This window comes from Gigantopelta aegis, chromosome 6, assembly GCF_016097555.1.
Source record: "Gigantopelta aegis isolate Gae_Host chromosome 6, Gae_host_genome, whole genome shotgun sequence".
NCBI classification, from domain to species: Eukaryota; Metazoa; Mollusca; class Gastropoda; order Neomphalida; family Peltospiridae; genus Gigantopelta; species Gigantopelta aegis.
In genome coordinates, this window is record NC_054704.1 from 28,381,852 (window position 1) to 28,408,232 (window position 26,381).

Sequence of the window (26,381 nt, forward strand, 5' to 3'; positions counted from 1 at the left end):
CGTGGAGTTGGTTTTCAAGACGAAACCTTTGGTGTTCCTACAGTTAACTCTGATGGGCATAGCAGGAAAGGAAAGAGCAAAATAGATTCTGATCATAATGCTAGCTCTTCAGATGTCACAGTTTTGATTGAAACTATGAAACGTTTTGATCAAATTTTAAAGCAGTTGAAGTCATCAAATGCAAATCAGCACGTTGAATGTTTTCATTGCCATGGATATGGACACATGTCATATTATTGTCCTTAGAAAAAGAGTGACAGGAGTAGAAGTAGTTCTTCTAGTTCAAACAGACGAGTTGAGTGTTACCATTATCACGAATTTGGTCACTTGTATGATTGTCCAAAGAAAGGTAGAGACCGAAGTAAATCTCCTAAAAGGGGTTATGATAAAATGGGTCTGAGGGGAAGTCAGCAGCAGGAAAACTAGAGAGGGTTGAGTTTAAGGCCGAAAACCCAACCCAAGTGAAAGATAGGGAACAGGAGAAAAGGCCAAAATGTAGCACAGATTGTATTACACAGTTGTGTTTGTTTGCCCCAACACTACTTGAGAATATGTCTATTTTAATGTTAGTGGACACAGGTTCTTCAGTAAGCTTACTCTCAGAGGGGGTATACAACAACCTGGGAGAAAATAAACCACCTCTTCAGGTAGTACTAAACCAAATAACTTCCGGCTGGGTCAAAGATCGAGGTGCACCGAACTTTTGATAGAGAAGTGAACACCACAAGTCCTGTGATTGGTTATAAATGTGAGTGTGTTGGTTGCAAAAAAAATTAGTTTCATCTGGGCTAAAAATGTATGCAATTTTATTTCATCTAGTACCACTGTGTCAAGTAGCCTTATGTATGGGGTAGCTGTAAAAAAAATACTTAAACTTTGTGCGGAACTAGGATAGTCATAGACGCTACCCGTTAACTCAGAAATGAGCAGCTTGACACCCACGTTTTTGTGATTCACTTTAAGGGTGAGGGGTGGTAGTATTTATATACGTGGCGTTTATGTCGATTGATAGTTGCAGGTAGGAGTTTTAGCCACATATGTTACTATTGTCGTCTATGGGATTTGATTTGGTAGTATACACCCTTCAACAGGTTCAGACAGTGCTTAACACCGCTGATGGTAGATACATAGATGTGTTAGGTAAACTAATAATACCTTTTGTTTGTGAACAAGAGGTCTTGGTGGCTAAACATGGAAATCTTGAAGACATTTTTGGAATGGATTTCCTTGAGGAAAATTATATAATGATTAACATTTCAAGAGGTATTTTGAGTATGTCTGGACAAACAATGAAACTGACACATGGAAAAACGTCCACCTGTGCTAGAATAAAAATAACAAAACATGTAGTTGTTCCTCCCGAGTCTGAGATGTTTATCTCTGGTTGTGTTGAGGGAAATCTAGGAAGCCGTGTGGATGGTTTGGTGAAACCATATAAAAGTCTAGGCAGAAGGGCATTGTTGTTGACAAGAACCTTGATAGGTGTCAAACATAAGAAAAACGTCACTTTATCGGTTATAAATACCACCGATAAACCAATACACCTCAAGAAACATGCTAGAATAGCTTCTGTTCAATTTGTTCAACCAATCAGTAATGATAGTTCGACGCACAGATTGGCTGTTGGAGGTACTGAAAGAAATAAGCTTAGTTCGAAGCAAGTACCTCAACATTTACAGTCCTTGCTCAGTAATGTTTTGGAATCGTTACAAACCGAGCAAAAGGACAAGTTGAAGGATTTCATAATTGAAAATCAGGTTGTTTTTGTTGGTTCAGATTGAAAGTTGGGGAGAACTGATTTAGTTGAACACACTATAAATACAGAGAGTTGAAGACCAATTAAACTTCCTCCTCGCAGATTACCCCAAACACAAAAGAAAGTGGCTAAGGATGAAATTGAGAAAATGTTACGGGATGACATAATAGAACCCAGTATTAGTCACAAAACGGGATGGGTCTGTTAGGTTTTGTGTTGATTATAGAAAACTGAACGCAGTTACCCCAACGGATGCATATCCATTGCCTCGGGTAGATTCCTGTCTTGAAGCATTATCAGGGGCAAAGTGGTTTAACACACTAGATTTAGCATCAGGGTATTGGCAGTGTCCCATGGCTGAGAAGGATAAAAAGAAAACCGCTTTTGTTACCCAGAATGGTCTATATCAATTTAAAGTCTTACCATTTGATTTATCCAATGCACCCGCATGTTTCGAAATACTTATGGACCTTGTTTTTTGTGGGTTACAGTGAGAACGTTGTCTGTGTTACCTTGATGATTTCATAGTGTTTGGGTCAGATTTTGACAACACACTGGAAAATCTTGGAATGGTTTTTGCCAGATTTAGAAAAGCACATTTAAAGTTAAAGCCTAAAAAGTGTTTTCTGTTTAAAACCGAAGTTCATTTTGTAGGTCATGTAGTCTCTGGAGAAGGTATTAAGTGTGACCCAGCAAAAGTGCAAACTGTAAGGGATTGGCCTATTCCATCTTCTGTCTTTGAAGTTAAGAGTTTTCTTGGATTAGCAGGATACTACAGGAAGTTCATTCCTAACGTTTCCAGTGTCAGTGGACCACTTACTGATCTAACATGTAAATCAAAGAACTTTGTTTGGAGTTCTGAGTGTCAGGAAGATTTTGAAAAGCTTAAACATTTATTGATAACAGCACCGGTTTTGTCGTTTCCTGAAACGGGTGGGTATTTTGTTTTAGACACAGATGCCAGCTTGCATGGTACTGGTGCTGTTCTGTCTCACGTTCAAAATGGAGAAGAACATGTCATTGCTTATGCTAGTAAAACTCTTAGCAAGACTCAAAAACGTTATTGCACAACGTTGCGAGAGTTATTAGCTGTAGTGACATTTGTGAAACAATTCAGACATTTTCTTTGGGGTCGACATTTTATTGTAAGAACTGACCATGCTTCTCTTACATGGCTTAAAAATGTTAAAGAGCCAGAAGGAATGTTAACTCATTGGTTAACAGTACTAGAGACTTATGATTTTACTTTGCAATATCGAAAAGGTAGTAATAATAAAAATGCCGGTGTTTTGTGTGAAGACCTTTTCAGAAAGTGTAAAAGAGAATATTGTTCTGATTGTCTTAAACACCAGTGTAAAGGAAACAAAATTTCTTTTGTGACCCCGGTTGTTTTGGGTGACACTGTAAATAGAAGTCTAAATTCAAATTTAGTTGTCAAAACTGTTGATAATGATTTGGTGAATAATGATGTTTTACCAAACTGGCTTGATGTATGGAATCCTAAACAAATTAGAAGTTGGCAGACAAATGATGATGAAATAAATGCGATAGTACAATGAAAGTCTAGATATCAAAACAAGCCACCAGCATTTGTCATTGCTGGTAATTCCCCAGCTGTTAGGTTACTTTGGAGTCGTTGGGAATCTCTAATTTTACAGGATGGTATTTTATATCATATATGGAGTAAAGGAAATGAGGGTGAGGAGATATTACAGTTGGTTACTCCTCAGGAAATTCGCTCAAAGATTATAACAATATTACATAACAGTCGTATAGCCGGTCATTTGAGTTGAGATAAATCTCTGTCATCTATTCAGAGAAGGTTTTTCTGGCCTGGTATGTCTGCTGATGTTGTTTGTGTAATCAGTGTTCAAAGAGTAAGCCAGGTCCAGGTTTAGGCAAATCACCTCTGATTGTCCAATAACAGAAAATGGAAATGAATATATTTTGGTTGTAGGCGAATACTTTTTGAAATGGAAGGAGGCGTATCCTATTCCTTGTCATAATGCTTTAACAGTTGCGGAGAAGCTTGTGAACGAATTCATTTGTCGTTTTGGAGTTTCTCGTCAAATTCATACAGATCAGGGTGCTGAATTTGCTTCCCATTTATTTAAACATCTTGGTGAAAAACTTGGCATAGAAAAAACGAGAACATGTCCATATGGACCACAGTCAGATGGCTTAGTCGAGCGGTTTAACAGAACTTTAAAATAAATATTATCTGTTTTTGTTAATGAAAACCGTGATGATTGGGATGATCATATTCCATATGTTTTGATGGCTTATCGAGCATCATTTCATAATAGTACTGGCTGTAGTCCCAAGCTTTTTATGTTTGGACATGAACTATCATTTCCTATTGATTTGATGGTTGGAAATCCTCCAAATAAAAAACTCAGCCTTGTCAGGTTCAGTATATGGCATGGTTGAAGAATAGTTTAAGAAACTCTTTCAAGTTTGCAAAAGAACACTTGGGTAAAAGTGCCCTCAGGCAAAAGTTAAATTATTACCGTGGGTTAAAACCACGAAAGTTTGTTAAAGATTGTTTTGTTTGGCGTTGGTATCCTCCTACGGTAAATCAGAGTCTGGGGATGGGTTGGACAGGTCCCTATAAAGTGTTGGGTATGTTGAGTGATGTCACTGTTCAGATTCAGAAAACACCGAGAAGCAAAACAATCGTGGTTCATGTTGATCATTTAAAATTGTATGAGGGGTTGGAGATTCGTGAAAGTTGGGTTGTCCAAAATCGTGATGATTAGGATTCTAGGAGTCCGGAAATAGATATAGATGATTGTTTGGCTGAGCATGAATTAGATATTGAGTTAAATGATTCACATGTTTTTGAAAAGAGATCTCGTTGTGGTCGTAGGATGCGTATGCCCTCGAGGTATTCACCTTGAATATAATGTAGAATTTAGTATAAACAAAGTTTGATTTCTAAAGATAGTTAAAGGGGTGGTAAAATAAATTAATGTAAGAAGTAGTTAAGGATATTAAAATATAATTATTATTAGGTTTTTGTAAAAAAACAAACAACATTTTAAAATTAAAATAGACATATATGTGTGATAAGAGAATGGAGGAGGTTGGTAATTTTTGAAGAGAGGTGTAGTGTAGTTTGTCTACCTTCCTTAAAGGTAGAGTAAACTAAAACAAGAGATTTTGTGTTGGAAAGATGCATACCCGGACCACCAACACATACTGACACTTTAACAGATGAAAAACGCGTAATTTTAGAGTTAATAAAAAAAACATGATTATTCCTGCTAACTGGGGGCAGCCATTTTGTTTCGTTTTTGTGACGTCCGGTGGTATAGCTTGGGGCGAAGTGACGTCAGTTCCGTCCATCTGCTCTATGCACAGTGTAAACAAACGCTCTAATTTACGACAAGGCGCTTCGCTTTCATCAACCTGACTTGTGAAACAACATAAATGACTTGATAGTATAATAAACTATTTAACTAAATATATTTAAATTTGCATCAATAGAACGAAATGGAGTTACAGTATTTTTCTTTTTTTTTTAAATCCAAAGAAAAAAAGAGCATAATATTATTAAGCCTATTGGTATGCTACGTTCGAGCAAAAACGACCATTCACGATACCCAAGTGATAATTTTCTTTTCTTTGGGACTACGTAATTGGTCGTTTTGTGATTTTACACGGGAAAGTCTACTTAATCAAGGGTTTTACAGAATTACTCACAATAATAAAGCAAGACGGCTGATCGATTACGATTAGAGAGGTGTCCGTGCGGATAACACACAATACCCCGTGATCTTAATAAAAGAGGCACGTCTTTTTAGTGTGTCTAGGTTGTGCGCATGTGCGGGTAATGGTGGACGTGTTTTTCTCGGCTCCGAGTAGATAGGCCAAAATATAGTTTATAGATATGCTTTCAAGATGAAATAACAAGCGAAAAGAAGAAATCTGTTCGGAGTGAATGCAGACTTTAAATATTTGTAAGTGTTAAACTGATATACGTTTCAAAATGTTCTTGGACATGGGCATGTGCATGTGTTATGTCATTGAACAGTTTACATTTGAGTTGGTTCAAGGCGAGTTTGACGTTACGCTTGATACTGAAAGTCACCAGTGTTTATTTACATTCCGCACGCGCATTGTTTGAAACTGACCAAGCTGTATGCTGTAAAAAACAAGGTTTTATTTGTACGATTAGAATGGCTACAAATGATATATCTACGGTTCTTGGGAACACACAAAATTGACTCCAGACTGTCGCATATAGAGATACATGTTCAGAAAATAGAGGATGTTCAGTCATCCATTACATCGCTGACAGCAAAAGTGAGTACGCTAGAAGCTGACGTTAAGACTGCTCACAAGAACAGCAGGGAGCTGGAAAATAGTATCCAAGGACTGAGTAATTTTTATGATGGTGTGAAAAGTGCATGCGACAAAAGTAAATCTGATGTTGCACAGATACAAATCAGACTCACATCTGCAGATAAGGACAGTAATGAAATAAAAGCAGAACTCGAGACGGTACGAAAAGAACGCGAGGAATTGAAGGCTACTATTACTGATTTACAGTGTAGATCAATGAAAAACAATGTCATATTCACAGGACTTGCCAAAAACAATAACGAAAACACAGAATATGTACTAAGGGAGTTTATCTGTCATGAACTTGGAGTGGAATGGGACATAGAGTTTGGCAATGTCCATCGATTCGGCCGAAGACGTGGTGGTAATCCTCGACCTATTGTTGCGCGTTTTCTTTACTTTAAAGATCTTGCTATGGTCAAATCCAAAGCATACAGACTGAAAAATAAGCCATACGGAATCAATGAGCAGTTTCCCGCCGTTGTCGAAGAGCGTCGCAAGAAGTTGTACCCGGTAGCAAAGAGGTTCAGAGTAGCAGGTCACAAGACAAAGATGGTAAGAGACAAACTATTCGTAGATTGCCGACTTTACGAAAACACGGCCGCATCGGAAACTGACCCTAGATCTTACAGGGATGTTGTGCAGTCTACACCGCCACGTACGTCACAGAATACCCAGCGTGAACAGTCCAGCGAACGTGACAGGAGACCTACAGCGAAAAGACCGCGTGCTTCTTCTACACCAACATCGGATCACCATCACGCATCTGGACCATCGGATTCCAGTGACAATGCAGTATAGGGTCTCGCGGGGGGTGGTTTATCTGTACTATCTTGGAACGTGTGTAGGTCTTTAAATAACAAACTGCAAGATTTGTAAATACGATATTATTTGTGATATAACCATACCCAATTATATTACATGCAATATACCTAGAGAGCATGGCAAAGGAGGAGGAATAGTTATTTTCATCAGAGACTCTTTAAAAGATTGTTGTTTTTGTATTGAGAAGGTTTGCGACAGCATTGTTATACTGAAGCTTGTAGCTAATGTTAATGTTGGTAAAGATACTTATATTTTTATTAATTACATCCCCCCTATCAATAGTACATATTATAATAACAATGATGTTGATTTATTTCCAGTGCTTGAAGATAGTATAGCTAGATATATCGAGTTAGGTAACATTATAGCTATTGGTGACTTTAACAGTCGTACTGGGACTGGTTCTGACTTCATTGAAAATGATAGACTATCTGAATTCTCAGCACATATATTATCTAACGTTGTAAAATACATACCTGATGCTGATAGCGTATCACGTTTCAATGAAGATAAAACAATAAATCAGTTCGGTAGGAAACTTTTATCTTTATGCAAAACTAGTGGTCTACGGATTTTAAATGGTAGACATTCTGGAGATAGAAACGGAAATATAACATTTTATAATGCTAATGGCTCTAGCCTTATAGATTATGTACTTATAAATGAATCTTGTTTTGAATTAATTGAACAGTTTGAGTCAGGTAACTTTAATTGTTTTTCGGACCATTCGCCAGTTTGTTTTACAATATCCTACCCTGTTGTAGAAGAAATTAATTATGTACCAAATGTAAAAGAACAAACGCATTTTAGTGTAAAATGAAATGATGAAAATAATCAAGAGATTGTTCTCAAAATTGCTCAGCGTATGGATGCTTTATTAAATATATGTACCATAAAAGAAACCAGTCATGAAAATATAAATACATGTGTAGACAAATTTACAAATGAACTGAATAACATTATTTTACCTTATTGTTCCATTAAGACTTACAAAACTAGTACAACAGAGAAAAGATCATCTAAGACCAAACGTGAAGATAAGCCTTGGTTTAACGAAGTTTTGAAACAACGATACAATGAATACAGAAAAGCCATACGAAATTTTAACGCTAACAAAACTAATGACAATCGCATTGAACTTATTCGGGTAAAAAAAATATACAAAAAATTAGAATATAAATTGAAAAAGAAATATAAATGCCAACAGGGTAACATGTTGAATTATTTAAGAAAATATAACCCTAAAACGTTTCACAAATATTTCCAGAAAAGAAAACAAAATAACAGATCGGAGTTGAGTAATGATGCATTTTTCAACCATTTTTCTAATCTGGCTGGTACCGAACCTACCACGAACCATGAAGTAGATGAGTTCTTATCGAGTTATGATACACACGCTAGTCAAACATCATGTACTGCATTAGATCATGACATTACTGAAAAAGAAATCGTCAGTGCGATTAAAGGGTTACAGAAGAACAAAGCCTGTGGTTATGATCATATTTTAAATGAGTATCTTATAAATTGTAAAGATGTTTGATGCCATGTCTACTTTTATTGTTTAATAATGTTTTTAAATCTGGTCACTATCCTCAGTCTTGGTCAGTTGGTTGTATTGTTCCTGTTTTTAAAAAAGGAAATACAAATGATACTGATAATTACAGGGGCATTACATTAGTCAGTTGTTTGGGTAAACTTTGTACTTCTATTTTAAACAAAAGATTGCTAGATTACGACTTAGATAATGATATCATTACTGACGCCCAACTAGGATTCAGAAACCAAATGTCTACTATAGATGCCATTTTTATCTTACAACATTTAATACATAGAACACTAAAGAATCGAACACGTTTATATTGTTGCTTTGTAGATTACAAAAAAGCTTTTGATTTTATTAACAGACAAAACTTGTGGTTCAAATAATTCAACAAGGTATCGAAGGAAGAATGTTAGCTATTATACGGTCTCTATATAATGATGTTAAATGTTGTGTAAAATACAATAATGAACTTTCAGATTTTTTTATGTGCAAGAACGGTTTATTTCAGGGTGAAGTTTTGTCACCAATATTATTTTCTATGTATGTTAACGATTGCGAAATGCACCTACTATCAGATAATTGTCCATATGTTGATATACAAATGTTAAATATATTTCTAATAATGTATGCCGATGATATGGTGCTTCTAGCTGAAACACCCGAAGGATTGCAAAAAATGCTTGATTCAATATCTAATTATACAAGTAAATGGGATTTAACAGTAAATACAACTAAGACCCAAATTATTGTTTTTAGAAATGGAGGCAAACTTCGAGATAATGAGAAGTGGTTTTATAATGGTTGACAACTAAAGGTTGTCAATGAATTTAATTACCTTGATATTCTATTTTATTATAACGGAAAATTTAGTAGGACACAAAAAAGAGCAGCGGAACAAGGTCGTAAAGCTTTATTCTTAATTCATAACGTATGTAAAAATAACTATTTTAATATTGAAACAATGCTATCTGTATCTGACACCACAGTGTTCTTAGTTATGGATCGGAAGTATGGGGTTTCCACCCTGGCCAAGACGTTGAAAAGATTCATTTACAATTTTGTAAAAAGTTACTGGGTGTACGGAAAGGGACATGTAATGATTTTGTATATAGTGAATTAGGAAGATTTCCATTGTTTATTATCAGAAAACTAAGAATTTTTAAATACTGGATCAAACTACGTAATACTAATAACTGCATATTAATGGCTATATATGAGGACATGGATCAGCTTGATAATAATTGGTTAATGGATGTTAAACAGGAACTAAATGCACTTGGTTTAAATTATATATGGAGTCTAACGGAAGTTGATAATAATACTTACAGTGTAATTAAGCAAAGATTGTGTGATGTGTTCAAGCAACAATCTTACAACAGAATAACAGCAACGTCAAAAGGTAATTTGTATAAATATTTATTAACTGAATTTAAATTGCAAAGTTATCTTAGAAAACCGTTGGACGTTACATAATTGAAAGAAATTACAAAATTTAGACTGCGCCCATAAATTAAATATAGAATATGGTAGATACAGAAACATTGCAAGATCAGAAAGATTAGGTACAGTATGTAATACAAATGAAGTAGAAGATGAGTACCATTTCATTCTACAATGTCCAAGATACAATGATATAAGAACACAATTTATAAAACAATATTATTATAAACGTCCAAGTGTTTTCAAACTTATACATCTTTTAAGAACTGACAATAATAAAGATCTTAATAACCTTGGGAAATATCTACAACGGGAAAATAAGGTAAGAAATGAACTAGTGGAATAAAGACGTAATGCTAATAGTGATGTACAATGTAGTGCATCATACATGTGTATCACGGTAGCACCTCAAGTATTTAACATTTTCTCTTATGTAATAACGACCTATATCTTTATGTGATATAAGTCAGCAGTACTGTGATACTTTGTATTATATATGTCTATAATGTTAAATCACTCTCCACCATTATCCTGTACACTATTGTGTACATATCTGTATAATATATGCTATATTGTTTGTATGATGCTGATGAGTTGTAAAACTTAAGGCAATAAAAGGAACTTGAACTTGTAGACACAGTGTCTGGGAACCGTCTAAATATACACCTGCCAATCAGGAACCACAGGTACAGGCCACGGAAAGAAACGACCAATTAACTAAGAAAACACTCCGATTATTATTTTAGTACGTGGGTTAATTTATGTACAAACCATAATACAGTTATTTCAACACTTTGACAATGATGGTTTATTTTGTATTAAATATAATATTGCTGGCTTACTGGGATGACTATTATTACAGAATATTGCGATGCATCCGTAAAAATCAGGTATGTTTTGTTTCTTCAGTTCGAAGACTAATTCCTGACGTGACACGTTAGGTATTACATAACCAACAGCTCGCCACAGGGCGTATTCACTGAGATGGTACAAAATGGCTGCGCCCGTTATATATAATAGCCGTCACATTTAACCGTTTTATTAATTAACTACACGATTATACTTGTTGATATTGCGCAATAATGTGCATTATATATCGTTGAATACGCATACCAAGTCATATGCCTTGATTGTCCCCTCCTTTAAGATACATTCTTATTGGAAGCATGTGATTTGCATTGATCTTGAGCTGCGGTTTAAGGGTTGGGATGTATCAAAACAGAGAAACAAGCTGGAGTTTCACACTGATCGGCCCAGGGCAAGGTTATCACATTTTCTTTTCATTTTCTAAACCCATACATTTCAGTGTTTTTATTTTTTTATTGACATTAAATAAATATGTGTGTGTGTTTCTTTGGAACCAATGGACAATAGTCTTTATTCGGTTTTTCGAAGTGGTTGTGTTTGAGTTTGAATTTGAATTTTGTGTTTATATTTTGTATGTATATTTTGTATGTATATTGGTTAACCAAAAGTTATTTTTTAATTTTACTTTATTTTGGGGAATTGTTTTGTAAAAAAACCAACAACAAAAAAACCTTTTTGGTTTAAGTGGGGAGAAATGTAGCGGAAATGGATTTTAATTATATAAGTTATGTAAGGGAAATAACTCTATTTGTATAAGTCTCTTATGTCATTATGTTATTAGTATGTTATTGTTAGGTAATTAAAGCTGGTTAGAGTCATTAACTAATTGGAGGAATTTTAAGTTTATAAATGGTAGTTAATAGTGGGAAAAGTAATTAGGTTGGGTTTAGTCTTGATATATTAGTTTTTAATTATTGGTTTTAAATTATTTATAGTCTAGACACCACTATTGAGTTTTATTGATTGTTTTATTCTTAGTTGGCTGTGAATAAATATACGAACTTAGGTTGATCTGACAAGATGGTGCAAGATATTAGATTAAATAATTACACCTCCAGTATCGCCATTTCCGTCCTTGTGTTGGCAGTCGATCTTAACGTTTTCGTCAATGAATGAATGAATGAATGAATGTTTAACGACACCCCAAAACGAAAAATACATCGGCTATTGGGTGTCAAACTATGGTAAATGCAACAATAATGTGATGAAAAACATCAATATAAAAATTCAAAAGTTAAATAAAAACACAGTGTAAAGAACTGTGCGAAAAATACAAATATCACAGATAGTAGCCCATGAAGTGGCGACAGCGTGTTTCCTCTCTCAATATATGTGGTCCTTAACCATATGTCTGACGCCATATAACCGTAATGTGTTAAGTGCGTCGTTAAATAAAACATTTCCTTCCTTCTTCTTCCTGTTGCGACTACAATGGCGTCGCCATTGATATATACTTGTGGTAAGTCCGTTGTTTTGATTCTAAAATCGATAATTATTTTTTGTTTTCTTAGTGTTTAGGGTTTTTCACATTGGGGTAGTTATAGGTCGTGGGGCAGTTCACTGCTGTAACGGTTCGGACCTACAATAAGGCCAATATGAAAACAAAACAAAAACATTTAATATCAAAATACTATAGATTCAGATGTTTACCGGACGCACAAAACCAGCGTATATGACACAATGAAGTTTAACATGAAGCGCATAAACCATTCTAACGGACGTTGTTTTGTTTTTGGTCTGGCTGGCCCAGGTTTTCATTGAACGTAATCAGTGGCTATTAGTTTATCAAAGGCTGTCCCATTAGGCCGAGTTTACATGTCTTTCTGTTCTGGTTAAAACATAATAATTATACCGTGCTTATATGGAATGGGGTGGGGTGTTCAAACCCCCCCCCCTGAAATCGCTTTTTTAAATAATTTAATATATCTGACATTATTATATTTACTCAACATAGAAATATATGCCCAATATCTCTGTAATCTATTTTGGAACCCCCTTTTTCAAAATCCTATGTATTGGAACCCCCCTTTTCAAAATCCTATGTACGCCCATGTGTTCTCGGTCGCTCGATGAACTGTTTAGGTATATTTATTCATTATGAATAAATTAATTAGTTAGAAAGGATGGAATTATTCATTATAAGACACTATGTGCTGTTTATAGAGCACTACGAATGTACCAATGACACCAGAGGTGGATCCAGGACTGAAATATTGGTACCAAATTTAATATGAGCGACAGTGCTAGTACGACTGGAATATTGGTAGCAAATTTAATATGAGCGACAGTGCTAGTTACATTGGAATATTGGCACCAAATTTAATAAGAGTGACAGTGCTAGTAAGACTGGAACATTGGTACCAAATTTAATATGAGTGACTGACACCCAATATCCGATGTATTTTTCGTGCTGGGGTGTTGTTAAACATTCATTCATTCATTTAATATGAGTGACAGTGCTAGTTATATTGGAATATTGATACCAAATTTAATATGAGTGACAGTGCTAATTAGATTGGAATATTGGTACCAAATTTAATATGAGCGACAGTACTAGTAAGACTGGAATATTGGTACCAAATTTAATATGAGCGACAGTGCTAGTAAGACTGGAATATTGGTAGCAAATTTAATATGAGCGACAGTGCTAGTTATATTGGAATATTGATACCAAATTTAATATGAGCGACAGTACTAGTAAGACTGGAATATTGGTACCAAATTTAATATGAGCAACAGTACTAGTAAGACTGGAATATTGATACCAAATTTAATATGAGCGACAGTGCTAGTAAGACTGGAATATTGGTAGCAAATTTAATATGAGCGACAGTGCTAGTTATATTGGAATATTGATACCAAATTTAATATGAGCGACAGCACTAGTAAGACTGGAATATTGGTACCAAATTTAATATGAGCGACAGTGTTAGTAAGATTGGAATATTGGTAATACTAATATAAATTTAATATGAGAAAAAGAAGGAAGGAAGGAAATCTTTTATTTAACGACGCACTCAACACATTTTATTTACGGTTATATCGCGTCAGACATATGGTTAAGGACCACACAGATATTGATAGAGGAAACCAGCTGTCGCCACTTCATGAGCTACTCTTTTCGATTAGCAGTAAGGGATCTTTTATATGCACCATCCCACAGACAGGATAGTACATACCACGGCCTTTGTTACACCAGTTGTGGAGCACTGGTTGGAACTGGAAATAGCCCAATGGGTCCACCGACAGGGATCGATCCTAGACCGACCGCGCATCAAGCGAACGCTTTATCACTGGGCTACGTCCCGCCCCCAAAATTTAATATGAGTGACAGTGCTAGTAAGACTGGAATATTGGTACTAAATTTAATATGAGCGACAGTGCTAGTAAGACTGGAATATTGGTACCAAATTTAATATGAGCGACAGTGCTAGTTAGATTGGAATATTGGTACCAAATTTAATATGAGTGACAGTGCTAGTAAGACTGGAATATTGGTAGCAAATTTAAAGTTACAGTGTCTGGTTACCATATAATAATATCATGCACAAATAAAAAATACAAGTTCAACTGCACTTTTAAAAAATTCGTGTGGGTTCGCTATGAACGGAGAACGTCAAAAGTATACGCTCGATTCATCGCCTGTGCGGCCATTGCTCAGCAAACCACAAAAGACCGCCTGTTGTCAATTTCACTTAACAGGTGCGTTTGCGGATTTGAAATTGTACGGTTCGTCTAAAAAAATGAAATGAGAAATCTTGCGCTGTACAAAGAACGTTCGGTTGAGGATACGTACTATTCTTTCGTTAAAACCGGTTTTGATCTTGACAACGTATTATCGACAATCGTACCTTCCTATTTAAGAATTAATATTTTATAAAGTGTTGGTAGAACTTTCAAAGTTTAGTTTGTATAACACATTGATCATGTATATATTTTTAATGAATTATACTAAAGTAGAAAATGACCGTTTTCACTTTTTAATTTTACGTGTCGTAAAATCGACAAATTCAAATAAATATTATTTCGTTTCGAAAGGGTAAAGTTAGTTTGTTTTGTTTAACGACATCAGTGTTAGAGCATATTAATTTAACAATCATCTGCTTTTGGATGTCAAACGTTTGGTAATTTTGACATATAATCTAAGAGAGGAAACGGGCGCATGTGCAGGGGGGGGGGGGGGGGTTATTGGGGGTCGAAACCCTTACCTGACCAAGATAAAAAAAAAAATATATATATTTTCTGGGGGAACATGGCCCCATATAATCTTCGCTCAACGCAGTCTATAACCCCCAACTCCGCTGAAATCCCTGCACACGCGCCTTGGAAACCCGCTACATTTAAATAAATAAATATATATATATATTTTATTTTAGCAAGGGATCATTAATATGTACCATCCCACAGACAGGATATCACATACCATGGCCTTTTATATATCAGTCATGGCGCACTGGCTGGAACAATCCCGCCGATGGGGATCGATCCTAGACCGACCGCGCATTAAAAAAAACCCCCAACACACACCACATTTTTAGGTCTAAGTAATGAACAGAAATAACAAATAGTCTTCATAAATGTTACGTATATCGAACATACCGCCCTCTTCCTCTATCCCTAGAGTGTTACGTAATTATTAACACCCCCTTACATGTAACGCATATGCCAACCGCTGGTCACTGTCAAAATTTCAAGGCAAATCCCCCATCGACCTCTGGAAAGGTATTGTACCATACCTCTATGGATATAAATATATTTTGGATGTATGAGACGACCACTCAATCAAGACGGTTAAATTTGTTCAAAATCACGTGAGAAGCTCGGCGCCTGTGCAAATCGCGTAAATTCCCAGTTCTACTAGATAATGTAGATAAGCGGACTTTTATGTACCAAACAGAACTGGATCATCTATTCTAAATGCTTAAATAATAAAAATATTCCAGACACTGCAGCTTTAATATGAGCGACAGTGCTAGTTAGATTGGAATATTGGTAGCAAATGTAATATGAGCGACAGTGCTAGTTACATTGGAATATTGGTAGCAAATTTAATATGAGCGACAGTGCTAGTTACATTGGAATATTGGTAGCAAATTTAATATGAGCGACAGTGCTAGTTACATTGGAATATTGGTAGCAAATTTAATATGAGCGACAGTGCTAGGCAGATTGGAATATTGGTAGCAAATTAAATATGCGCGACAGTGCTAGTAAGATTGGAAAATCGGTACCAAATTTAATATGAGCGACAGTGTTAGTAAGATTGGAATATTGGTAGCAAATTTAATATGCGCGACAGTGCTAGTAAGATTGGAATATTGGTAGCAAATTTAATATGCGCGACAGTGCTAGTAAGATTGGAAAATCGGTACCAAATTTAATATGAGCGACAGTGTTAGTGTGATTGGAATATTGGTAGCAAATTTAATATGCGCGACAGTGCTAGTAAGATTGGAATATTGGTAGCAAATTTAATATGCGCGACAGTGCTAGTAAGATTGGAAAATCGGTACCAAATTTAATATGAGCGACAGTGCTAGTAAGATTGGAAAATCGGTACCAAATTTAATATGAGCGACAGTGTTAGTAAGATTGGAATATTGGTAGCAAATTTAATATGCGCGACAGTGCTAGTAAGATTGGAATATTGGTAGCAAATTTAATATGCGCGACAGTGCTAGTAAGATTGGAAAATCGGTACCAAATTTAATATGAGCGACAGTGCTAGTAAGATTGGAAAATCGGTACCAAATTTAATATGAGCGACAGTGTTAGTAAGATTGGAATATTGGTAGCAAATTTAATATGCGCGACAGTGCTAGTAAGATTGGAATATTGGTAGCAAATTTAATATGCGCGACAGTGCTAGTAAGATTGGAAAATCGGTACCAAATTTAATATGAGCGACAGTGCTAGTAAGACTGGAATAATGGTACCAAATTTAATATGAGCGACAGTGCTAGTAAGATTGGAATATTGGTACCAAATTTAATATCAGTGATAGTGCTAGAAAGACTGAAATATTGGTACTTTTAATATGAACGACAGTAGTATAGGTACACAGGCGTGTGTACAGACATTTAGCAGGAGTGGGCAGGGTCTAGACTGGCGAGTAAAGTTTATAGTGGTTGTCAAGACAACGAAAGGAAGGAAGGAAATGTTTTATTTAACGACGCACTCAATACATTTTATTTACGGTTATATGGCTTCTGTGTGGTCAAGTCATGCGTCCCCTCAAAAATGTATTGAAAACAAATTGTGCCGGGTTGGGGGGGGGGGGGGGGGGGTCGACCACCAAAACCCACCCCTGCACTGAATGTTAGTGAAAAATCCCCAATTCTGGAGCATATTTAGGAAAACAAGTCTTAAGCAAAATCTTCATTTGTAGGTTACATTTTTTTGAAACAATGGCAGCCGCCCGCAGATTGGCATGACGGATTATATTGTCTGTTGACAAATTGTTTCTCTTTGAAGGTTCTGTGCCGTAGCATTTGTAATAATGGCTAACGCAAGAAGAGAGGTTGATAATTACTTAAAATTAATCGAGACAGGAAACTGTTCAGAATGCAATTCACAGTTGGACATGGTCGGTAAACGATCTGCACGAAGACACATGAGAGCGAAACATCGAACTTATAGTTGCACAAAATGCACCAAACGGTTTTTCCTCCACCAAGCTATCACTCAACACATAGCTGATGCAAAGCACACCAAGCCCCATATTCATAGCAGCAGAGCAGTCGGCGAGTCTTGGCATGTTGGTGTTCTGGAGGGAAGTCGAAGAGGTGAAAATCTTGATGACTTCATGAAGAGGAAGGTCTTCCCCGATGAAGTGTACACTAGAAAAAGTAAAGAACTCGTGGATCGCCTAATGATGTTTGTGCAGCACAACACTCGATATAGTGTTCGACGACTGGTTGTCGTAAGTAGTGATAGCACATTATTGCACTTAGCAGTCTCATAGTATGTTTTTTTTTAAATTTTATTTATTAGCTGGCGAATATTCCTATTTAGCTCATTGCAAAAAAGAGATATGGTGGAAGTACACTTAAAAAATCCCCTAAAAGCCCGAAAGTCCAAACGTCTTTGAATTTTAAAATTCCTCTTATCTCTTAATGATACGGCCTGAGAAGGGGTCGTTCCACAATTACGTAATGTAATAGCCCTGTGTTTTACAGTATTATATGAAATCCTTAAACAAAGTGGGCCCAATTTCACAAAACATCGTATGCCAAGTTTTGCACGTAAACGTAAATCTACGATTAAACCACAATTTTTTTTATTACTGTTAAAAGTACAATAAAAATAGTTTGAAGTATACATATTCAATTTTCGTTTGTCATTAAAATGCTCCAACTAAAGTAATGATGTAATTTTCTGCATGAAATAGATGCCAAACACACCTAAACGTATGACCAGTATAACTGCTAGTCGTAGATGTAAACTTGAGATTTTTTGTGAAATTGACCCCAGAACTTGAGGTTACCTTCCACATTACGAGAGAAACAAATCTTGACACGGTTTTGGTAGATTGGTCAAATAGCGAAATTACTGAAATAAAGTGGTTGATCCCTAATGAGGCTTCGAGGTGAAGTCAACGCCAGGTGACGCCACACGAAAATAGGGTCCTACGTGAAAAAAGGAAACCAGTCTAGCAAGTCGTTTTCGTACACAATTAAAAATAAACAAATAACATCAAAATACAGCGTATTCAACTTGCATTAATTATGAAATGAAATAAAAATAGTAGAAACTGATGTGCAGATCGAAATTTTGTTTTATTTCTTGTTTGTTGTACCGTAGGCTTAATATACGTAGGTAAGGTGTGTACGTGTTGTACGTTTTTTCGTGACTAACATTAATTCGGACCAACTGCAAAATGGGAGTAAAATTATTATTTTGTATTGATATTTTTTTCAGAAGTGATAATCATTGTGGAGTACAATGTCTGTGAATTTACATAAAACTTTATTATGACTTTTTAAAACAAATTATCGTCAATGGCTTGGGTACCAGACATTTCCTCTCCAAGCCAGTTCGCCCCTTAACTATTTGTCGGTTCGCCCGACCCCCAATATTAATGTTAGGCAGTAAAGATAACACTGATTAATATACATGGGTGTTAGTGATCACATGACCTATTTTACCTACAAACGTAGTCATGTTTCATAATTTTTTTTCTTTTTCTTTCCCTGATCGATATTTTAAAAAAGGATACACCGAAACCCAAAGTGGGGGCGAACAGAATTGTTTTGTTGGGGATGAACATATTTGACATATTTGAGGTGGGGGTGGGGGGGAATGCAAATTTTATTATCAGTCTTCAAACTTACCTGGATGCTGTGAATGCCTTTTGAGTTAAAATTTATTTTTGCTTTATGACACCACTAGAGCACACTGATAAATTAATCAGCTATTGGATGTCAACCATTTGGTAATTGACGGTTTTCCATTAGCAGCATTATTACTAAGTATACACTTCTCCACACAGGACAGCAAATATGGGGTTTTATATACCAGTCATGGGTTAGTTTGGGACAATATACATTCACACCACTAATAACTATACTTTAATGTTTTTATAAAACATTTTGTCACCTTTCCTTCTCTCCATTTAATAAATAAAATATTCCACTTAAATTGTTTTTGGAATACAGATTACAGTAGTGAAACAATATGGGCCAATTCATAGGCGTACGGTACGGGTGGGGAGGGGGGCTGGCTGTAGCGCCCCCCCCCCCCCACCCGTCCCGTACGCCCAGTTGTGTGATAATTTATCTATTCGGGCAAAAATTGTCTGGTCATTCGGGCAAGGATGGTCTTGACGTCACATGTCATTCGGGCAAGTTCAGTTCAGCCCCCCCCCTCCCCCCGCCCCTAAAAAAATGTGCCCGTATGCCTATGGGCCAATTCATCATCATGGTATGGTAAACTGAGATGTCTTGTTAAGAAAACGATACTAAGCCAAGGTATTAAATGTTGTGCCCAAAATAAACATACCAAATTAAATACAAACATGCTAACCTCAAAACAGTTTACTTCAAAACCACTGAAATATTTTGCTTGAATTAGATTAAAATAACTTTAATGCAATATAACCCTTCAAGCAGCAGAAAACAATATATATATATATATATATATATATATATATATATATATATATATATATATATATATAGTGCCCAAATTATTGAGATCTAAAGCTCTGAGTACCAGTGCTACTAATGCAACAGCTGTGAAGGGTGAACTATTTTTAGATGAATTCTATTTAGTCATCAACATATTTTGGGTGGGTTTTTTTTACATCTGTCACCATGTTATGTTATATATACAGTACACAACGGGAAAAAAAAGTCGACAAGCAATCCATAGTTTCGCAGTGTATTTATCCCCAGCAATAACTATCCAGGTCTTCCATCTGCTCACCCCTCCCTCTCTCTTCTTTCCTTCTTTTCTATCTCCCTCCCCCAGATCAAAGCCAATTAATGTCAATGAATTTGTGTGTGTGTGTGGGGGGGGGGGGGGGGGGGGGGGGGTGGGGAGGGAGGGGATATGAACCCAAATGTATGTAAACAAAGAATTTATAAATGTCTAAAAATATAAAACCAACAACATGCAAAGCATCATAATTTAGAAATATAAATCACAATTATGTAAAACAAACGTTCAAGCACATGTGATACACTTCACTTTCTCTGTTGCAGAACATTGGAAATGTATATGTTTATATTATAGGAAGTTGTGTATCTACTTGATTTTTATTCATGACACATCCTTACACTATGTATTACCATTGTAAGGGAATGATTCGAGGATCCCCAACCATGACACTGTCTGTTTGATCTGGGCCAATTAAAACAAATTTAAAAATTAACTATCCAGAACCCAATTTCATGTAACAGGTGAAATGGTACTGAATAATAGTCTAGGTGGAAAAACCCTGTTTCATATCAATTTTATTACCATTATTTCATGGCTTACATTGGATGACAACTTTCAGTGGACTAATTTTTAGTCATTCAAAGCATAACAGAAATTCCAGTACCCAATGTTCCAAGTACAGTCTGATATTCACTTGTATCTCACAACTTCAACATCTGACACATTGACACTTAGTACTTTTTTTTCACTAAGGAACGATCATCATGAAACATAAAACACTTTGTTTCATCATCTGAATACGAATCTGGCACTTTTTTTTATTGTTTCCATTTTGTAGTCTGCTTGTCCTGTCCCAACAAGACAATAAATCAGGTTCTATCCATAAAAACAAGCATGGAATGGCTTCTAGCTTCAGTCTTTAAGGAACTGTACTAGTTCTGTACCTGAAATGCAAAATTCAATTATAATACAAATGTATTCATGTAGCTAAGCTTAATATGTTTTGCACTTATTTTTAAATCAACAAATAGGAAACAACAGGAATGTCTGTTTAAAGAGCCTACGCAGATCCTATAGTATAGGTACTTTAGTACTTAGTTAGTAACTTAGTATTTGACATGCATGTATGGTATTTTTGGCACTTGGACTAGTGAGAAAAGAAACTTACAGCTTTTACACAGCCAAACATATATCAAATATACACAAAATAATATTAAAATAATATTAGAGTGGAGGGGGTGTTATTGGGTTATTGTTCCTTTTCTTTCCTTATTTATAAATCTTTAAAAAATGTGAAATGACTCGGGCAAACTGGTAACAAGGGCAAAACAACATCATAAAAGATGTTATAAAAATATAACATTATAATTTATATAGTATAATACTATTACTGGAATCAGTATAAAGATGCCGGGAGGAGGCGGGGGATGATTCTGTGCAAACAAATATAATACATGTATATCCTACCAGTAATTTGAAAAAAAACCCCACAATAACACCCCCACTATCCAAATATTATTTTAAAATTTGTATTATTATATGCATGATACACATGTATGTAAGGTTATATGGTTAAGGACAACACAGATAATGAGGGAGTAAACCTGCTTCCACCACACAATGGACTATTCTTTCTGATGGGCAGCAAGCAATATTTTATATATGTAGTATCCCACAGACAGGATGGTACATACCACAGCCTTTGTTACACCAGTTGTGGAGCATTGGATAGAATGAAAAATAGCCCAATGAACCCATTGCAAAAATCAATATTAAACCTATTTTATATTTTAGCATTACCTAAACTATATTCTAACAGAATCTACAGGAGAAAATAATAAAATAAAAATTCAGTGGGACTTACATGTTTTATAATCTTGTCACAGAATATATGCTGTCTGTAAAAACAAACAACACTGACGGTCAACTTTCAAGTGTCATTTGTCTTATCTCATAGCAACAATCCGTCTTTTGTTTTACAATATCTTGTCACTTGGAAAGTTTCCGTCTTCCGTGGTATTGAGGAACACAAAAACACGAAGAAGGCATTATTTATAGAACTTTTTACAAAATGTTATAGACGCAAACTCGTTCACTTCCTTGTTTTTCATAGTGTCGCGTGGGACCCTGTTGTTGCGTAACGCCATCTATTGAGGAGTTGGCGCACCTCGAACGCCCATGGAAACAAACAGGGCGGCCCGTGCTTATAAAACGTTTAGAGTCCAGACTCAATCTCAAATGACGTCACACTCATGCATTGTGTATGGCGTTGTTATGACATTACTGTCTCAGAGTCTATTAGTCTTGAGTCTAGACTCTAAAAGTTTTATAAGCACCAGGCCAGATCATAATATTATTGTCATTGATTTTAGATACACTATCATTTTAGTCAAAGGATGCTTTCTATAACGTTATGGTGAAAGTTACGTAAGATTTTCGAAACCTTGTGTTATTTTTATAAGCAAATTATTGGGATCTAATACAGGTTATTTCTTTAAAAATAGATTAAAATAAAAATAAATAAATAATAAGCGGGAAAATCAATAATAATGATTAAATTACGTCACGCTGACAGTCAGTCGAGGCGGGGTGAGTGGTTTTAGTTTGAGAAACCATTCTGTGAAGGACAGGGTTACAAAAATGGCCAGATCTTACACAATATCCATGTTTTAAAATGTCAATCGAATTAGAGTTTATACCTTCGATGAGACGTCTATGGTTAAATGGTGATTGGTATCCGGTATTTAAATTACCATGATCTGCTAGCTTTCTTTCACAAGTCTGTCTCCATTTAATATCTTTTTAATTTTATGTTATTATATATGGCTGCAGGTAGGTGTTAAGTAGTTAGCTTCGAACATACTACACCGATTTGCAGACTACTACTTCAAGATAAAAACATGCTAAAAACGAGAAAAAAGAAGAAGAAAAGAAACAAATTTAAGTTTCCACATTAAAGGGAAATTCCTGTTAAATATACTGTTTTTGTTTCGAATATCATTGTATGTAACTCTTCAAAAGAAGAAACGCAAAACCACATTGTCGTAACATTTGGAGAATTGATTTAATTATTGAATGGTGAGTCCGATAATTACCAAATGTTGCAGGATTGTTCACAATTCACTCTAGTCCATTGTGAGTAAGTGATAGGACACACCACCAAGGTCAAGGTCATCTGGAGTCAATACCGGGTGTGGCCTCCGCGTGTGTTGACAACTGCCTGGCACCGCCTGCCCATTGAAGCAACCAGAGTACGGATGACGTCCCGGGGGATGGTGGCCCACTCGGCCTGCAAGGCTGCCGCCAGCTCGGGCAGGGCCTGGGGCTGTGGTTGTCGCTGTCGGAGGCGTCGGTCCAACTCGTCCCATAGATGCTCAATTGGGTTCAAATCCGGTGATATCGATGGCCAAGGAAGGACATTAATGTTGTTGTTCTGTAGGAAAGCCGTTGTGAGACGTGCTGTGTGAGGCCTGGCGTTGTCATGTTGGAACACTGCGTTGGCGTTGGCCATAACTGGAACGATGTGTGACCGGAGGATCTGATCAATGTAGCCCTGTGCATTCAGGTTGCCCTGCACGTGGACCAGGTCAGTTCTGCCAGTGTGTGAGATGGCTGCCCACACCATGACACTACCCCCGCCGAATCTGTCCACTTCCTGCACGCAGTTTGCCGCATAACGTTCACCACGACGCCTATACACGCGACATCTTCCATCATGACGTCGGGGCAGAAATCGGGACTCGTCACTGAACCACACCTGTCTCCATCGCAGTTGAGGCCATTGTCGATGAATCTGGCACCACTGCAGTCGGAGTCGACGGTGTTGTGGTGTTAAGATGACACCTCGAACTGGACGTCTGGCACGAATTCCTACCTCACGTAGGCGGTTCCGTACGGTCTGGTCGGATATCCTGCGCAAACCTGGTATTGCTGCGGCTGTGGAGGTGGCAGTAGTCAATCGTTCCCGAAGGTGGCGTACCCGGATGTAGCGGTCCTGCCCGGGGGTAGTGACCCGTGGTCGACCGGATCTAGGGAGGTCACGTGTTGATCCATGTTGCTGGTAACGGTCCCACAGTCTGGAGATGGTGCTTGGGGACACATGGAATGCCCTGGCAACGGCCGTTCTGGATTCGCCTGCGTCTAGTCGGCCGATGGCATTGTTTCTCTGCGGTTCACTGAGACGTGGCATGTCCTGGATTGTCAACTGTCGGCCAGATACAGAGGCCAGGCAAGCGAACACCCTGCAATTTTATACTGCCGGTGTTCATGTTGCACGTGCAGACAACGCACGTGCAGTGGTGACATGGTTTGCACGTGGCTGCGTTTTTGCGAATATTCACATTTTGGAACTTTATTGTACAGTAGCTGCGTTTTATCGAATGTAACCGTGGGAATGTGTTTGGGACATGCAATGACCTTATATTCACAAAGCATGAACCGGTAGGAAACATAAAATCGGAGTTATAACCCATTTGTACCCTTTTGCGTTTCTTTTTTTGAAGAGTATATATTCAATGTGTTTCTGGTCGTCTTACTATTTGTAAGAAGCCCACACTGAATTTTGTCTTCAAAACCCAATATTTTAGGAAATAAAATGAAATTTAACCTATTGTCCGAACCAAATTGTTAACAACTACAAAAAATCACTCTCCTACCTTTAATTGCCGTTAGATTTCCTCCAAAGTTTGTCCAGACACAAATCGCAAAAAACCCACTACAAATATACAGATTCCACACATGAGACTGCAACGATGTCGTCGATATTGTCTTTGCTGAGATTGCATAGGGAAAAATACATGCAGTGTTCTGCTGTCTGCCATGTTGCTTGTTTATGGAATACTCTTCAAGAGGGGTGAAAGCCTCCAAAGTATGTGACACAATTAATATGAAATCGATGATCTCTAGTGGTATCATTAAAATAATAATAATAATAAAAAATAATAATATGACGTCATCACGTTTGCTTTTATATCATAACATGTTATGACGTTGTTAGATTAAGTCCTATCCTTTCACCCCTCTTGAAGAATATTCCATAAAAAGTCAAAATGGCAGCTGATACAAAATTACATGCTTTTTTCCCTATGCCCTCTCAGCGAAGTCGATATAGGTGACATGGTTATCATCTGGTATGTGGAATCGGTGTCATTGTAATGGGGGTTTTCAAGATTTGTGTCTGGACAAACTTTGGAGGAAATCTAACGGCAATTAAAGGTAGGAGAGTAATTTTTCGTAGTTGTTAACAATTTGGTTCGGACAATAGTACAAATATTAGAACGATCAAAAACACGTTTAATATACAGCCATTAATATTTTATGCAGACAAATATATTTGATATGTAATTACAATCGTTAAAAAGTCTCTGTTAGTCGATAATATCTTAAAACTTGCATCAAACTCAAGAATGTCTCTTTAATTTTTTTATTTGGACAAGTTGTCTAATGTGTATTAAATACCCGTTAAGAGCACACCTTTTAACGTTAGCCAGCTATCTCTATTATTTTCATTAAAAGCAATGTTTAGGAAGGAATTCTTAAAGAATATTACGACAGAATGTTGCCGATTATTGTACCACACAAAACGAAAGTTTTACTTTTCCTCATGTGATGTACTGTATTCTAATTCTAAAAATGTAACGCATCATTTAGTAAACTCATTTTGATCTGTATTTAGAGTGGATCACAAGGCAAGCACACAAATTTGATGGATAGTTCAGATGTTGATCTGGTCATGTTCATTAATGACTTCAACACCGTGGACGAATTTCGAGACGACATACGCACGGTAGTAGGAGTATTGAAGAAGCACATCATGGACGATTTGAACTGGGCTAGTGACGTGGAGATGTTCGCAACTACGATGCACTCTGTCATGTTCAAAGTGAAACTGCATGGATATCAGCCAATCGAAGTGGATCTGCTCCCAGCAGTGGATCTCCTTGCAACCAGTAAGATCAAATTGCTTTAAATCGGAGAATTGCCGAAGGCTCTCTGGTACCGTTAACTCTTTCGAATTACAGCATAGAGAATCTTCGTGTACCAAATGGTGGGATCCCATTAGAAATGGATATATATTGCGTGAATAGAAATTCATTTTAAAAAACTACATTGTAATGTCTAGGCCGGGATAAAATCCATAGCATTTGGCGTAATACACAGCTGCTAGCTACGCCTGACCACAAGACAATGCATTCATCACCAAATGTACGTGCATTTTAAGCA

The 26,381-nt window shown here is 36.5% G+C and overlaps 1 protein-coding gene across 1 annotated transcript in view; it reads left to right on the forward strand.

Moving 5' to 3' along the window:
• LOC121376476 (2'-5'-oligoadenylate synthase-like protein 2) overlaps positions 1-26,381 on the forward strand; it is a 69,809-nt gene that overhangs the window by 33,289 nt on the left and 10,139 nt on the right. The window contains exons 2-3 of the mRNA XM_041504353.1: positions 17,253-17,700; positions 25,834-26,107. Of these exons, the coding sequence (XP_041360287.1) occupies positions 17,278-17,700; positions 25,834-26,107 (697 nt within the window). The 5' untranslated portion in view covers positions 17,253-17,277. The remainder of the gene's footprint in view (positions 1-17,252; positions 17,701-25,833; positions 26,108-26,381) is intronic.